This window comes from Oratosquilla oratoria, chromosome 36 (genome assembly GCF_046742065.1).
Source record: "Oratosquilla oratoria isolate Oo_2021 chromosome 36, ASM4674206v1, whole genome shotgun sequence".
In the NCBI taxonomy this organism is placed as follows: Eukaryota; Metazoa; Arthropoda; class Malacostraca; order Stomatopoda; family Squillidae; genus Oratosquilla; species Oratosquilla oratoria.
Genome location: NC_134812.1, coordinates 18,717,817 through 18,735,516, shown reverse-complemented (window position 1 = coordinate 18,735,516; position 17,700 = coordinate 18,717,817). Strand labels below are relative to the sequence as shown.

General features: G+C 42.1%; 1 protein-coding gene across 3 annotated transcripts in view; it reads right to left on the bottom strand.

The window, feature by feature from the left end:
- Positions 1-2,410: 2,410 nt before the first annotated feature.
- LOC143018900 (uncharacterized) overlaps positions 2,411-17,700 on the bottom strand; it is a 426,747-nt gene continuing 411,457 nt past the window's right edge. For all 3 annotated transcript variants that reach the window (XM_076174469.1, XM_076174471.1, XM_076174470.1), the window contains exons 3-9: positions 13,666-13,714; positions 11,799-11,948; positions 11,340-11,434; positions 10,671-10,796; positions 10,339-10,465; positions 8,703-8,811; positions 2,411-4,342 (exon numbers count right to left, since the gene is read on the bottom strand). In XM_076174469.1, coding sequence (XP_076030584.1) covers positions 2,571-4,342; positions 8,703-8,811; positions 10,339-10,465; positions 10,671-10,796; positions 11,340-11,434; positions 11,799-11,948; positions 13,666-13,714 — 2,428 coding nt within the window. In that variant the 3' untranslated portion in view covers positions 2,411-2,570. The remainder of the gene's footprint in view (positions 4,343-8,702; positions 8,812-10,338; positions 10,466-10,670; positions 10,797-11,339; positions 11,435-11,798; positions 11,949-13,665; positions 13,715-17,700) is intronic.

Sequence of the window (17,700 nt, the reverse complement as noted above, 5' to 3'; positions counted from 1 at the left end):
GACTCACAACACGGTTTTAGGCCACTACACTCCACAAACACTCTTCTGACAAACCTCACACAAAGAATTTTAGATGGCATCAATTCAGATAGGCCCCACCACAGAACACTTCTTGTAACATTGGACATTAGTAAAGCTTTTGATGCTATCCCCCGCCACAACCTAACAAATAAAATATATAACACAGACATGCACAATAACATCAAAAGATGGCTGGCCAATTATCTGGCAGGCAGGAATGCTCATGTGTCATATAATGGCCAATCATCGCACATCAGAAACATTAAGAACGGAGTACCACAGGGCTCAGTTCTATCCCCCACATTATTTAATCTATACATGCATGACTTACCCACGCCAGACACCTCAGAAATACAAATCTCTTCCTACGCAGACGACATAACAATCACATGCACACATCGTAACACAGACAAAGCTGCAGAAATAATCCAGCCTTACCTTGACACACTCAACACATGGTTCATCACAAACAGACTCAAAATAGCTCCAACCAAATCTACAGCAACACTTCTCACCAACTGGACAAAAGAACACAAATCCATACCTCATCTCTACATCAACAACACTCTAATACCACACACAAACACACCGAAAATTCTTGGTGTAACATACGATACATCCATGTCTTTCAAACAACACCTCACAAACATAAAAAACAAATGCACACCTAGACTTAACGCACTTAAGTCAATCACTGGAACAACATTTGGACAAAACAAAGAAACTAATATAACAATATACAAACAATGCATACGCTCAGTGATGAATTATGCGAGTCCTGCGTGGGCTCCTAATCTCAGTGAGACACACCACAACACCCTTCAAATCATACAAAACAAAGCCCTAAAAACAATTACAGGCTGCACAAATACATCACCTACAGACCATTTACACCATGAAACAAAAGTCCTCAAAGTCAGGGACCACCTCGACATGAGAGGCACACAAACACTTGCTGCAGCCACCACAAACACATCACACCCGCTACACTACATAGCAGAACACCCACACACACCAAGAAACATTAAAACTACACCCAAAGACCTTTATTACACACAGATACTCTCTTCTCTTCCTCCACAACCACCAAATACCAGCCTCCGGAAACATATTCATAATCATATCACTCACCGCTCCATTAACACACTGAAAGACAACACACTGCTGCATGCCAGACCCCCTGATATCCACCCTTCTGAATCCTCTCTCCCACGTAAGGACAGAGTCCACTTGGCCAGACTGCGATGCGGTCACCACCCAGCACTTCTAAGCTACCAGAAGAGGCTGGACGACCGTGTTGTGAACAGCTGCCCAGGTTGTAACACTTCACCCCATACCATACAACACATAATGGAAGACTGCATTATACACAATCATGCACGCAAACAACACAACATACACTCTATAAAGGATTTGTGGGAAAACCCAGTTTCGGCTGTGGCCTTCCTTGGGGAGACGGGACTGCTCGGACAGACAGTCTAGGGAACGACAACAACAACAACACTGAAGTAGTTACCCAATGTAATGATATTAAAGAATTAAAAATGTTAGAAGCTATGTATATTAGGGAATGGGCTCCTACCATTAATGTTCAGACTAATATGGTAACGGCCATTCCCTTATTCATTAGCTCTTCAAGACGTGCGAGAACTAACCCTACCAATAGTGGAATTGTGTCCACCCCTTTTGCATTGCCCATTGCCCCAACTCCCCCTCCCTCACCTCAGCTCAGGTCAGGACGGCAGCCCACACACTAACGTAAGCTTTTCCACGTCACCTTTGAACTTGTTTATAAAGTATGTGGAAACATGTCGTCTTGTCCATTCTGTGAAAATGTAGTTGTTCTGTGCCTGTTCCATTGTATTGATTTGTGATTTATTATTTGAGAATGACTCCTTAACTTGAAACATCAACTTGTGTGTTATTAAAAATGGACAACTTAGGACAGCTCATTTATGCTCATCCTCCCAAAGTCAGAATTATAGTGAGGAGAATTGAAAACATTAGAAAAGAAAATTAATAATTGTGATAATGCTGTGGTGTTTAACTCAGTTTGCATATACATATATACATACACACACACACACACACACACACATTCTTGGTCTCATTGCACTTGATCCCAGCACCACCAATTATGCATCCTCAGAGGACATCTACTTCTATCCATCTTCATAACATGACCAATTCACTTCAGGTTGGCATGTTCTCTCTCCAAATCTTATGTGTGTCTCAGTTCCTTCATAAATCCTATTTTTCCATACTATACCACATTTTTAAACTCCAAACACTTCACTTCCACTGATATGAAATATTCAGCAGCCGAAGTTAATCTGAATTATGCAAGAGCCAGTTACTATTCCCAGTAGGTATAATCAAATACAAGCCACATCCTTTGCACCTTTTATTTTCTAGCTTAAACTGGAAATAAAGAAACATTAATAATACATATCACAAAAAAAGAAATGTTATTTTGTGACTAGGAAGAACCAAAATATATTAATTACAATCCTGTATTACAAATGAAACAGAAAATATAATAAACTCTTTTATTTTGCTTCAAAAATATCTCGCTTGGCTCGAACAGTTCCTTCTGTAATGAAGACTATAGGTCGCTCCTTGGCTCGGAACGCCTCTGTGCGGCCTTCCATACCCACAACACTGCTGCTGCTGCTATTTCCACTACCACTACTGCCTCCTTTACAGCTGTTACTACTAGCTGCTCCACTAGCTGTATGACTTGATGAAGCAGAGGGGGTTAAAGTAGCTGCCAAGGGCGAAAGCTGCAATGGGTTACTCTTTGGCGTGTATGACTCTTTGGTGTGTGCCAAGCAGCTGGCATGGCTGAGCAGTGCAGCAGCTGCCATGGAGGAACTGCTGCAGTTGCCATTGTGTGACGCAAAGGATGGGAAGTTGCCCTGAGTTCTGGTGGCACTTCGAGTCACGTCACCGCGACAACCGCACCATGAGGAGGACGGACGACTGCAGCTACTACTGACAACAGAGCTACTACAGCTGCTGAACTTACTTGTGAGGAGTGGCACCACATTTGAGGTGCGTTTGCGCATTACAGCTGTCTTGCGGCTATCACCAACAAGACGGCCTTGGCGTTCAAAGAATTCAACAATCTGATGGATGTTTCTGTCAGACACATAGTCAGCCATTCTGCCACTAGTTTCCACATCACACATTGTCAGATCACATTGTGACAAGTCACACTGAGAAAGATCACAGCCTAGGCTGGACAAGTCTTCGGAGCTGTCAGTGATGACTGAGGACGAGCGTTTGATGAAGTAGTGGGAATTGCCATCCTCATCCTCTGTGGAGATCAATGAGGCAGTACTTAGTTCAGAGTAGGAGAGACACAGCTCAGGCGTGCTGTTACGGTCAGCCTCACCTACACTGAAGAACCCACTTTCACCCGAGCCCCGGCGACGCGTCGTGAAGAGAGGAACAACATGTGGAGGTCCAAGGCCGCCACCTCCTGCTGGCGTTGAGCTGCTGCCACTGCTGCTGCCAGTGTCAGAGCGTGGACTATTTGATACTGCAGGAGGCTCGTCCTCCTCATTGATTTGCTCTCCACACTGGCACAGGTCTCTGGGCCAGGAACTGATCCTGCTCCCTTCCAACTGGATGCCACCACCAGCCAGTGTCACAGACAGAGGCTTGCGTTTCTCGTCCAAGCTGCTTTTATCCTGGTGATGATGGTGGTGGTGGTGATGGTGGAGACATCTGTGGGATTTGGTATACTGCTGGGGTTGCTGCTGCTGCTGGTGCTGCTGTTGCCTTTCCTCTCTCACATCTGTCTGGATACAAGTACAGGTAGTGGGAGGAACACGCAAGGAAGTGGCAGGCAGAGGCGAGGAGGGTGATTGGCACAGGGATGAGTCAGAGGCATGATGCGGAGGAGGACTCTGAGGAGTCAACCGACTGGGCACCTCTGGATGTCGGTGAGCATAGAGAGCCTCTGGGTCGGACGGCAGGGAGTGACACACACGCCCACCCTCCTCCAGGAGAAAGTGTGAGCGTGCAGGCAGCTTGACACAGGCAAAGGGATTTACAGATTCATTGGAGGGCTGGTAATAAGGGTCAGCTGCCACCATAGCCTCTCCAATCTTGAGTGGCGTCACCAACCCGCCTTCACTTAGGTAGGACCCACCACTACCAGAGTGCTGCTGGTGATGATGCTGAGGAGGATGAGACGACGACGATGATGATGAGGCTGAAGATGACTGTGAATGTGATGATGATGAGGCCACTTCAAGCATCTGATTGCGAATAATGAGGAAGGTATCGTCTGATAATGATCTCCGGTGTCCAGCTGTAACAAGAGAGAGAAAGTGAAAGTTTCTTTTCCATATCAATGGACCACACCAGCTAGTTACGTCAACTAGAGTGACAACAATTGTCCTTCACTCTGTCACATATCCTATCTAGTTTCTTGCCTACATCATCTATGAGTATGAGTATAATTAACACATTTTTTACACCACAGTATTACAACAGTATGCATAACATTAGAAAAAGAAAGGATTCACATCAATCAAGCTATTCATATAATAAACTAAATATCAAGTCAAGCCCAAAGCATATTCAGAGGAAAATGTGTGTATTATTGTGTGGTGTGTGTACATACATACTTTCTTCGTACATGCATGTATTCCACCTCATAACTAATTCAATACTTTTGTTACTGTTTAACGCGAAAATTCTGCATGTTGAGTACTTCCTCCTTTTCAGCAGATTTTTATCAACAGTTTTGATTATTGATTTTTCTCCTCCCTTTGCTTTGGTTTTATTTATATATATATATTATACATATATATATATATGTATACGTATATATATACACACACACACACACACCAGACAGACATATCAGCAGGATTGTGGGACAAACATATGAACTACTGCAGAAAATTAAAGTGACCCAAAATGAGTGCAACCCATATCATAGTGAATAAAATCGTGAAAAGTAATCCAATTCTTTTTATGTTGTAGATTCCACTAGAGGAGAGAATAACAAGAGAAAATAACAGCCAGTACAGTACTAAAAATGCCATGGACAACTGAACAAAAAACATTTTGTGTTGAGACCTATTTTGAGACCAAATCGTTCAAATCAGTGCAGGCAAGATTCCGAAGGGAGTTTAATTTTAACGATTATCCTGATAAAAGTCACATTTACCGATGGGTGAATAAGTTCAGGAGATCAGGAAGTGTGCAAAAACTGAGCTCTAAAGCTGGAGAGGTGAGAACTGGACGACATTTGAGTGCAAGGGCTGCTGAAAATGTTGCTGCTGTCAGGGACTCTGTTGGTTGCAGCCCGAAGAAGTCTATCTGACGTCAGACCCAAGAGCTAGGCACTGCACGGGAATCAGTTAGGCGGATATTGAAAAAGGACCTTCATCTGTATGCATACAGAATTCAGATCAAACAGAAGTTGACGCAGGCGGATAGGGACAAAAGTCATTATGTGTCAATGGTTGTGTGACAAAATTGATGTGGATCCCAACTTTCTTGATGATGTGTGGTTCTCAGATGAGGCACATTTTCTTCCATCTGGCTACGTGAACAGTAAAAATTGTATTTTCTGGGGCACAGCACCACCAGAGGTTGTTCTTCAATGTCCATTACACTCAGTTAAATGTTGCCTGGGTGGCCATGTCAAAGCATGGCATCATTGGTCCTTTTTGGTTTGAGGACGAACAGGAAAGGTCCGTCATGGTCAACACAGACTGTTACATCGAGATCCTGAGGAAATTCTGGACAACACTCGGGAGACATGCTCGACTCATTCGTGCAGAGCAGTGGTTCCAGCAGGACGAGGCCACCCCACACACATCAAACCAAATGCTGACCTGGCTGCAACAACGCTTTCAAGAGTGACTGATCAGCAGAAGATGCGACCCCGAGTAGGCCCTGCACTCACCTGACCTTAACCCCCCAGATTTCTATCTGTGGGGTTATTTGAAAGACCATATCTATGAGAACAACCCCCAGACAATCATGGACTTGAAAGCTGCAATAACAACAAGGATCAGGGAGATTCCAGGGGCAGTGTGTGTCCGCGTGGTGAACAATTTTGCACGGCGCATTCAGTAGTGTCTCCGTCAACGCGGTGGACATTTGGAGCATACCTTTGAACATCGCTGACATGTGGACCATCCAACCGAAATGACTCAAACTTTCAAAACTTAATTGTTATCATCTTACGTTGATGTGTGTAAAAATAAACTCAATCCATTCACATTTGTATCAGTTGTGGGTACTTTTATGGGTTGCATTCATTTTGGGTTCTATTATATGAATGAAGAGATAAGCTCATCAAAACCCTGATATATCCAAGACTGGAATATACATCAGTAGTAGGGTCTCCACACACAGTGAAGGATACAAGCAAGATTGAGAGAATACAAAGGGCAGCATCCAAATTGGTCCCCAGTCTGGCAGACAAACCATATGAGGAAAGACTAAAAGTACTGGGTCTACCAACTTTGAAAGATCAAAGAGAAAGAGGGGACACAATTACAGTGTTCAGGTCACTAAAGAGGATAGATTGCATTGACACTTGCCATTCCTGCTAGACATTTATTTGTGTCCTGTAATTTATATTTTACTTCCATCCCATTCCTCATTCCCTACTATATGTACCGTAACCTTAAATACATAAAAATTCTCCATTTCCTCCAAACTTTTCTTTACTACTATTAGCCTAACCCTAGTACTAAACGTCTGTTCATACAATGGAATAATTATCTCTAACCTCTTCAATACAAGTCAAATATTCACTCGCACATCAGGTTGCCTGATGTACAATGATGCATCACAATATGCGCATTACAAAATATAAAGTTACTGCTGTTATACTCATTCTCTTTCACCCTGAATAAATATAACGTCACAGAAAACGGGATCGAGCCTGTTCACAGAATATGGGGGTCACTCAGCTACAACTACAAAATAAATATAATCAGGAAGCCAACACTGGCATCTTTGTATACCCACTCGCAGATCATGACGTATACACAGATGTCATCATATTCTAGCGGTTAACCCATTCAACTCCGATGACAAGATTCTTGTCATTTGGTCAAATAAAACAAAAAATCATAAAACACCAAAATGTTTGATCAAACACCAGAAAAATATGACATCCGTGCGAGCAAAGGTCGCTAGCGAAGCGAGGACGGACGTCATATTTTTCTGGTGTTTGATCAAACATTTTGGTGTTTTATGATTTTTTGTTTTATTTGACCAAATGACAAGAATCTTGTCATCGGAGTTGAATGGGTTAAATTAAACGACATGTACCTAAACTCAATGCTGGCCAAACATGCCTTCCTGGCATTACTTGGGTTGATGATAAATATTCTATTCCAACACCTACTGAGCTATCTACATTGGTACAAAAATCTTTAACTACAATAAGTTTGGAATGAATACTTTACCAATATTGTAGGCCTGGGCTCGTACTATATAGTTAGACAAGATAAATTTGGTTTTATCATGCTTTGGAGTTTCACAGTTCATGTATTTACCTATTTGTAGTATACAGGAAAGGAGCAACGCTAGTTGGGTCCCATCTATTCTCTAGTTTTCTAACATACCTAGACTCAAATTCATATATGATTACAACTTAATTTATATCTTTGATTTCCAATTACCATATTTAGATTTGAACTCATGTATGGAACACTGTATTTCTTCACATCCTTTTGACATGTTGTCTTTCTTAATTTACTTCCATGACCTCTTAAAGCCCTCCCATCTTTCATCAGATCTCTTCTATCAATGCAATATATCCTGTTTAGAGACCTGAATACTGTAATCATGTCACCTTTCTCTTTATGTCAGTCATGTGTTTCAAAGGCAAGTGAACAAGACCTCTTACTCCCTTAATGGGTGTGACATTGGATCTTGAGTTCCAATATTATAAGTCTTCAGAACCCAAGTATTTAATACAAAATTTATTTACATCAAATATATACCATTCACCTTATGATATTAATGCAAATTATTTACCTTAAATGAACAAAGATAAATAGGTCCAGTCATGCAATATCATAAATAATTACCAAATGATAATTTGTATTCCCAGAGCCACTATAGGTGGGAAATTCAAACTTGAACTATACACTGTCGAATCACGACAAACCCTTTTTAAACTCGCCTCCAACCCAGCACCACCACCAGCCCTTATACATCTCATCATGTTACTTTTGCCCACACTTCCTTTCACAAACTTTCCCAAACTCTGCCACTAATACACTAACTGTTACTTTATGTAGTTATATATAGAGAGAGAGAAAAGAGAGAGGGACAGAGGGAAAGAGGCAGTGAGGAAGTCAGTAATATGAGTAAGTGTGCAATTGTTAATTTCACATGATTAAGAAGCAAGATTAATTAGCCTGAAGGGGGGGGGGAATCAACACCAAAATATGAATATCTCTCTATAGTATATTCATTAATAAAAACAGCACGCCAGTTCTGATGGCTGTAACAGTTAGTGAAAACTTGTTAAATGGTGGGGCACTCTAGGGTTCTTAGTGCAATCTTCAAATCACATGTGCACCATAGTAAGACTGTCCTTTACCTTTTCCTCCCTAACCTCCTACTCTTCAATTACCATTCTTCTCTTAACACTGCCTGTCCTCTCCCTATCATAGTGCAGTGCTCACCTTTGTTTTTGCGGTGTGGTGTGCGTGTGGCTGCAGCAGCAAGTCGTGCTTTAATCGCCTCTAGCTTCTCCGTGATCTCTTCAAACAAGGGACGGGAACTTGGGTCGATCTAAGACCCAAAATAAAAAATTAATTTAATTCATGACCATTCAACACATCCTGGCTTACTGTCAAATATCTGCACATTTTAATTATATTCTAAGAGAATTAATGCAAAAATATTGCAAAATATCCTTTACAGCTTAATGACCTGTTGATGAAGAAATGGTCACCAACCCCTGCAGTCAGGTGACATTTTGTTCTAGCTGATGCCAATTTCTGCCTTTGAAATTTTTATGTCCAAATAATCTGACCAAATTATTTCAATGTTGTGGCACACTTTAAAAACCCATTTCCTGGTTACACCAGACTGAAGGGGTTAACAACTACCTCGAAGATATCACATCAATAACAAATGTATTTATTCCAGAATCAAATATACATACACATACATATATCAAAGGATTTTTCCTCCTTACAAGGGAGGTAGCCAAAAAGCAAAAGGCATAAACACCACTCCCACCCATTCCATCCCTAATACACTCCATTCCCCTCTACCCTCTTCCCTCCCTCTTATCTTGGCACCTCCTGGATGACAAGTCATCCCTGCACCTTGTCCACTGCCCTAGGTCAGAGGCAGTGTCGCAAGACAGCACATCCACAGCAAGGCCGCTTCATTAAATCGGCGACCCCCCTCTCCGTCCCCCTCATATAGAAAAGGAAAAGATGGGGAGAAATCCCTTTGGGCTGCATCAAATTTTGCTCACACATACTACCTCACTCCCCATCCCCCCACCCATTCCACCTCATGCATCACAACATCATCCATATACAACCATTCTCCTTTTCACTCGTCTTCTGTCCTCTCTCGTCCTTCCTCAACAGACATTCCCCTCTTCCCAAAGCCCCTTTCACCCCATCCATCCATCTCATCCTGGGTCACCCCCTCATGTTCACTCCCTCCACATCTGCCTTCCATACCTCTTTTACTAGTCTTTCTTCACTCTTTCTTTCCAAGTGTCCAAACCATCCCAATACTCTTTCATCCACCCTATCTCCCAACTCCCTTACCACCCCTATTCTCCTCCTCATTTCTCACTCTATCCAGCCTAGTAACCCCTATCATACTTCTCAGACACCTTATCTCAAACACATTCAAACTCCTTCATCTATGAGGTGTCAAAATAGGAGGGATGATGAATAGGTTTTGTTTGGGTAAGGGATGGGTGCAGGGCGAGTCTATGCACACCCATTACGAGGGGGAAAAGCACTTTTGGTTTGTACATATGTAAGGCCACCTCCATCATAAGGAGATGTGGCCTTTTAATATTAATACATGTATGTTTTAATTTTCAATTACTTACATGACTGATTCAACACATTATGTGAACAGTCTAACCTTGGGAAAGGTCTGAAGAAATGTTTCTTACAAATATTTGCTGGTGATTCACATCCAACTACCTAAATATATTGTCACATCACATGCTAAAGTAGCATTACAGTTGTGACAGCCATTGCAATACTGTACTGATACAATTTACAGACCTTGCCAATACCTCAATGGTACTCTAAATGAAATATAAAAGCTATGACTCACCTGGCAACATCGAAATGCCAGATGAAGGAAGTCTGGAGGGCAGTCGACACCCACCATGTGCGAGAACAGCAGGTAGTCAACACCAAAGTTGTGCGTTCGTGGTAATACATCAGGATCTGCCTCACATCTGTTCATAGACACCATTGACAATGACAAGTGCATTACATTAAAAATGGTGGGAAAAATTAGATAAATAAAGCAGACCACAAACAAAAAACAAAGCATATTTTTTTCTACAATTATTATAACTTATGTTTTGTCACTGGATCAATTATCACATCAAGCATGAACTGAAAGTTCCACCTGATCAAAACAAAACACTATTTCCATACCTTGCGATCAATTCGCACACAATGATACCAAAGGAGAAGACATCAACGCGGTGGTCATACCACGTACCACGAATTACCTCTGGTGCCATCCAGTAAGGCGATCCCACCTGTGGCAGTCTCACACATCTAAAACAAAAGAATAAGTAATAATTCAAATAGCACATGAAATCGGTACATTTTTACATCAGCTCTCACTCAGTCAACCAAGTGGGAAATTGATGAAAACAAAATGACAACTAATGTCTAACTTCAGAGATTAAATATCCCAAATAAGACATTTAAAGACTGTTTTGGCAGACAAGTATTTTCATGGTTTTGAGAAACCTCTGACCAGTAAAGGATTACAGAACTATTTCAAACAACTGAATTTTTTAAAGATTCATTTTGGCAAGTGCCAGATTTTATTCAATTTGGGGATATACAGTATGTGGCTGGTACAAGGTTGATGGAAACCACCCATACATACAAATACCAAGGCTTTCTCCCCCTTACAAGGGGGGTAGCCAAAAAGAAAAAGGCATAAAATCATTCCCACCCATTCCATCCCTGAATACACGTGTTCCACACCCCTCCACCCTCCCTAAACCACCCATAAAAATATGAATTATGCTGCAACCATAATACTAATGCACAAGATAATCCTACACTTCTTTGTGGGTATATACTCACGTGCTGTCAGGGATGGGGGCAGCAAGACCGAAGTCAGCAACCACAGCTTGCCGTTCCTCTTCGGTGATATCAGGTGTATGCTTTATTAGCACATTCTGTAGTGAAACAAGTCCATTTTTTAACAAATTTTCCATATTCCATTTCCTAATATGTTTTGCCATGAAGAACTGATAATTGAAATCCTACCAAATGAAAAACTGTCAAAGGTATACTGAATACAAATATTCCACTGACCGATGGAGTTAAGAGTGGCATGAGATTACACACAAAAAGAAATTAAATTTATAAAACAATAAAAATTATAATTAGGAACTATGAAAAAAAATCACAACTCAGTACATAAGAGATAAATTCTAAAATTAATTCCTCCATCCCTTCTACCCCAGTACTCTGGGTAAAGAAGCAAATGTTATTGAACACCCAACTCAGTTTAGAGAACACTTCACGTGTTGAACTTACTTTTGACGTTAGATCCCTGTGGAAGACCCGTTGACTATGTAGGTAGGCCATGCCCCGTGCGACATCGAGGGCTAGGGACACACGAGTGCACCATGGGAGTGATACACAAGCATCCTGAATAAGCGAATCTAAGGAACCACCATTGATGTACTGAAAAAAATAACAATATATATGTGTGTGTGTGTGTTGCACGGATAAATTTTGTATAACGGTAAAAGAAAAAATAATGTCATTATACACACGCGTGCGCATATCTAACGACCATACCCATACTTCAAATCACCTTCATCTCTTCCCTTGTGCGGTACAGCTGCCCTTTAATACACGGTTTTGAAATTACACGGATTACCTCCAGTGGGGATATACACGGGTTACCGCGGATAATATACACGGTGATCCACGGATTATCTCCGATATTCAAATCGCGCGTAGATGGTCACAAACTTACTATGGCTACAATCATGCGTATCTTCTTTGGAAACATGGGTAAATACTCAGTTTACAACTTGATCGCAGTTTATGGAGAAGCTGAGCTTGTCCTCGCGGACAACATATGTGCACAAAGACTCGATATCAAAATTGAGGATGATGCTTTCGTGAATTACATACACTCCAAGAAGAAAATTTCACATAATTTGGTGAAAACACCATGGAGGATAACGGAAATGGGTGTGTAAGTACATAGGAAGTGGGGGGGAGGTGCGTAGTTATTTTCAAAGCGTTTATTTCTGTTGTCGGCGGTGGTGACGATGTGAAGGCGGGAGTAAGGGATGAGTTTAGAAGCTACCCTTTTTCCAGTAAAGCGTAATGTGCCTTTTTTATTAGCTTCTTGGGCTTTTGTGTTTTTTCCTAAAATGGGGGGTAGGTGTTTTTTTATGGGGGGGAACAGCAAAAATACGCAGAATTTCAGCATACACGGATATCTGTTATGTATCTCCTGTGTATGTGCGACGACCATATTCTCTAGTAACGTTTGATTTTATTTTATTCGGATTCAATCATATATACAATAAAATACAATACATGTAAGACTCATATACAGAGTAAATACAATTGTATATCCGAGAATGGCACAGAAAGTCAAGACTTATTTCCACTGTGGTCCTCACAAAAAATGAAATATTATAACTAGGAAAAGATGTCATAATATAAGCTAGGTTGTAAAAACCTTGTTCTGTCTTTCACGTGATTTTTTTTTCTCGTACATCTTCAGAAAACCCTACATTTTTCTCAAAATCTTCCCTTTCCGACCCCACTTCAACTTAATTCCTCAATGTCTATCATTTGTTTCCATTCCATTTCGAATCATTTATATTTCCTATTATCACGGTCATATGAATGTTAACATTGCTAACCCATTACATCACAATAAAAGTAATTTGCCTTAAAGAAATTTATTTTGGCTCTAGCCAGACTATTTCATTCAGCCCAGATCTCCTTTGAAGTAGTGAATGGTTTGATTATCTCTACCGAATTAACTCGATCAACAATTCACAGCCCAATAGATCGATTTCGTTCCTTTTTGGAATTTTATTTTGGGGAACGCCAAATGACTTTATTCAGTTTAGAGGAACTTAAGACTCCGTAGGCAACTAAAAATTATGAAATGACCTCTCTCTTACAGTACCCATCATATATGAAATGTGCGAACAGACTAAGAGTAAGAGAGGAACATCGCTGTTGTGAAAGGGGTTGGAAAGGTGTTGAGAAACATCGATTCACGACCACACCGTCAACCGTCAATATGTACCCAAAGAAACTATGCGCGCGTGACTTCATATCCAACCTGTATCATTATCTTTCTTCACAGAAAAATATAATAAATAAATAAATTTACCACAATTTGAGACATGCTGGGTTCACTTACTTCTGTGAGTGCGTGGACCTGCCCCTCGTTGACGCAAACCCCGTAGTAACTGCAAAAAACGAAAAAAAGTTATTCAGAGTGGTATAATAATAGTAGAACAGTTTTATTATTATTATATGAATATATGTCGAGTTTGTAAGGGATGGTTAGAATACAAAAACCTTCAAATACGAACCGTCTGATAAGTACTATGGTATTCATACTATCACCACATCCATTTTCTTTAATTATCAAGATTTAGTCACTCATACGTAAACAGTCAAGAAATTAGGGTTAAGGAAAGTAATTTCCCAATACATATAACCACAATACGAAAGGAGTAAAAGATATCTGAAGATCAATAGGAAAACTTGAAAAATATTTGGGGGATTTATTTGAAGAACAAAACGCAAATCACCAGCACACCAATGCTGAAAACACGGTGACAAAAGAGGAGACACAACGGAAAGAAAATGATCAGCGTAAACAGTGTCCATGTTTATAAATTAAGGCTGCTTTTAGCATTCGACACCCCCTGCGCACTTATACACAGACCTCCAGGGCCATCAGGCGTGTTCTCTCGATCTACTTTTATTGTATTTATCTATTCACTCTATTACATATTTAGTTATATGTTCATCTATTTATTTAGGCTGTCAATTCGTTTTTGTTAGCCCTGTACTAGTACAGGCTCCTCTATTAAAGGCATAGCTTTAGTGTACACGGAAAGAATTTTTCGATATAATGTATTTTCTGAAAACAGATATGACAAAAATAGTGAAGTGGAACGGGGGGATGCATGCCTGAACTCTGTCTCTGACTGTCTCTGTCTGTCTGTCTGTCTCTCTCTCTCTCTCTCTATATATATATATATATATATATGCAAGCAATCACATCACCGTGATACAAGTTTCCTTCTCCTGGTTATTTTGCATATATATATATATATATATATATATATATATATATATATATATATATATATATATATATATATATATATAGATATATATATATACACACACACAATGTGAGTGTGCGTACGTGCGCGCGCCTGTGCTTGCCACTCATCCATCTGTCGGAATGCTTTAATGCGATATCAGTATCACACTCATTCACTCGAAAGAGGGCGAAGCCCTTAGCTGGCCTCTCGCGGTTTCTCGCCCCGTCGCCAGGAGCAGGAGCAGGAACAGTGACTTTCGCTGACAGGAACAAGAACCCATCAGGTCTGGTCTGGAAGGGGTCTCGATCGGTCGAGAAGGCCTTTCAGACCGAAGTCCGTCCCTTTGAGAGCAGAGAATTGTTTGCACCTAGCCTGAACCAAATCGATAACGAGCATCACTGTGTCGATAAACCCCTTATACTTTAATTAAACAAATAAACAATTACAATACATAGATAAAAAACATTTGGGAAGAATTTCAGTTGCCACGAAGGATGCTGGTTGTGCATTTAGGCCACTACAACATACATTGCCAGTTCCTCTGCGTACGTGCATCCTAGGCGTCCGAGGACAGAGATTTGCAATATCCCGCATGTTATTTTGTCTTAGTTTAAATCCAGCTGCTGCTTATTTTGACCTCTATTTGCTCTTAGCATAGTCTACCGGGCTTTAGTTACAAAAATCCGCATTTTCTGAGTTGGTAGTGCTAAAGCGCACAGTCCCAGATTCGATCCCTGACAGTTACCGGTGACCGTCACTTGCCCTATCTGTCCGAGCACATGGGGTAAAGGTGCAGCAATTAGTTTAGGTTCTGTAAATGAAATCTACGAGATTTGGGCAGCCTCCGCAAGACCCTCCACCGTCCCCTGTCAGCCCCCGTTCGCTTCCACCAGGCCCTGCCAGTCTCCTTTCCCGGCGATCCCTGCGAGACACATCTATGTCAAAAGTGACGAGCCTGCAGCTCGTTATGTCTGGCGCGATCTCGTGCTCTCTGCTCTTCGAGAAGTCTCTGGGGACCTTACGCGCAAGTCTTGTGCCACCCGAGGTCCGCAGAATACAGTTGGGATTCACGAGCACACTTTAGCCCAATTAGAACTAAGGGTCGTTACGGTGAAACGAAAATACAAGACACCATACCACACAATCAATCAATCAACCAATCAAACAAACGATACCACATACCGCGTCATCAATTAGTTGCACACTAGAGCTCACATTTTATTTCCCGTGTTCCGTCTCGTGTGTGTGTGTGTGTGTGTGTGTGTGTGTGTGTGTGTGTGTGTGTGTGTGTGTGTGTGTGTGTGTGTGTGTGTGTGTGTGTGTGTGTGTGTGTGTGTGTGTGTGTGTGTGTGTGTGTGTGTGTGTGTGTGTGTGTGTGTGTGTGTGTGTGTGTGTGTGTGTGTGTGTGCGTACGTGTGTGTCACAATACCCATGTGTGTGCGTGGGGTCTGTGTGAGTGGGTGCATGCAAACATGTACATAAAATTGGGCAAGTCCATGTGTGCGCACAGAAACACACGACACCGCTGACACTGGACTGGTGGAGGCGGTGGGCACTGAGAAGCGGGAAGTGGCCATCCATCCGTGACTGACCCCGACACCCACCAGCAGTGCCTCGGCCATGTGGCACTCGTCGCCGGTGGCACTGATTTTTCGCGGACTCTGCTCCGCACGGTGACGTGTACGTCAACACCAACGGCACGTAGGGGGTCACGTCCACGTCACGTTCTCGGAGGAGGTGCCAAATGACAACATAGTCACACCCAGCTGTCAACACATATCCTTTGTTTATCCATATCCACTTTTCCATTCTTCCTCCTCTTCCACAGCTATATTTTTTGTTGTCCTTGACTATTCCCTCTGTCTCCCTATCCTCCTCCCTCCGTTCCACCTAACCCTTTCAGAGAGATCCACACATCATGAGGGTAGCCGCTACTACAGCCGCCAACAGATCAGCCTCCACCCCCGAGCAGCCCGCTGACAGTGGCTGCCACCAACCGCAGCAGCACCGCACTCTGTTGACAACAGAGGAGGAGGAGGAGGAGGACCGAGAAGGAGACTGAAGAGAGGTAAAGAGAATGGAAAGGAAGACAAATTGGAGAAGGTGAAGGTAGACAAAGGCAGATCAGGGTACAGAAGAACAAGAAACGTTTTAGAGGGTGGAGAGGGCTAAACAAAGGGAAATGTCACAGAAGAAATGATACGAGAGCGAAGGGGAAGGGTGGGGAGATAAGTGAGAGGAACAGAAGGGAATGGGAGGGAAGGTAAGGAAAGAGGAGGAAAGGGAAGGACAAGGAAGTGAAAAGAAATGGAAGGAAGTGATGGGGAGGAAAAAGGAAACACCGGCTCGTAGAGGAATGGAGAAGTTGAGGAAAGAGGAACGGGCGGAAGGAGAAGAGTGGAATGAGGAGGGGGAAGAGAAAACATAGGCTGGAGGGTAATCTGAACTGCACTCCACGAGATGACCACGTCGAGGAAACGAGGGAACAAGAATAGTGGTGGTGGTGGTTTAAGGTGGTGGCGGTGTGTTGTGGGAAAATACCTGATGAAGGAGAGGAACTATGGAAAAAGAAAGCAGGTGTTGAAGACGGACGAAGGAGAGAGGAAGAGGGGAGCGAGAAGAAATTAAGAAACCCCAAGGCCAATAATAAATTAATAAACCCGAAGGCCAATAATATATAGAGTTGAAGAGGACGGGAAAGGGAGGGAGCGATGCCGCCGTACAAGGTTATCCAAGGCATTTCGCCACTGTAGTCGGTTTTGATTAACACAACCGAAACCAAGAGGCGTAAGCGATTTTTAATCACCCTAGACGCAAATCTCTGGATGAAAAGGGAACAAACAAATTTCCCTAAGCCAGGATTCTGGCCTGGAGATAAATGAAATGCTCAAACTTTGGCAAAACCTTTAATATACGCCCATGCCTTGATTGCAAATGAATTCATCCGATTTTATTCAACTTAAGGTGTGGAGAGGGAGAGGGAGGGGAACTTGATCCTTCTAGTCCCATTCGACACCTGACATAGCCTCTAGGGCTTAGTCTATTTAACCCTAGGCAATTCTATTTAATGCAGAGTCAAGCCTCGGGCTGAAAGGAGGGAGGGAAAGAGGGAG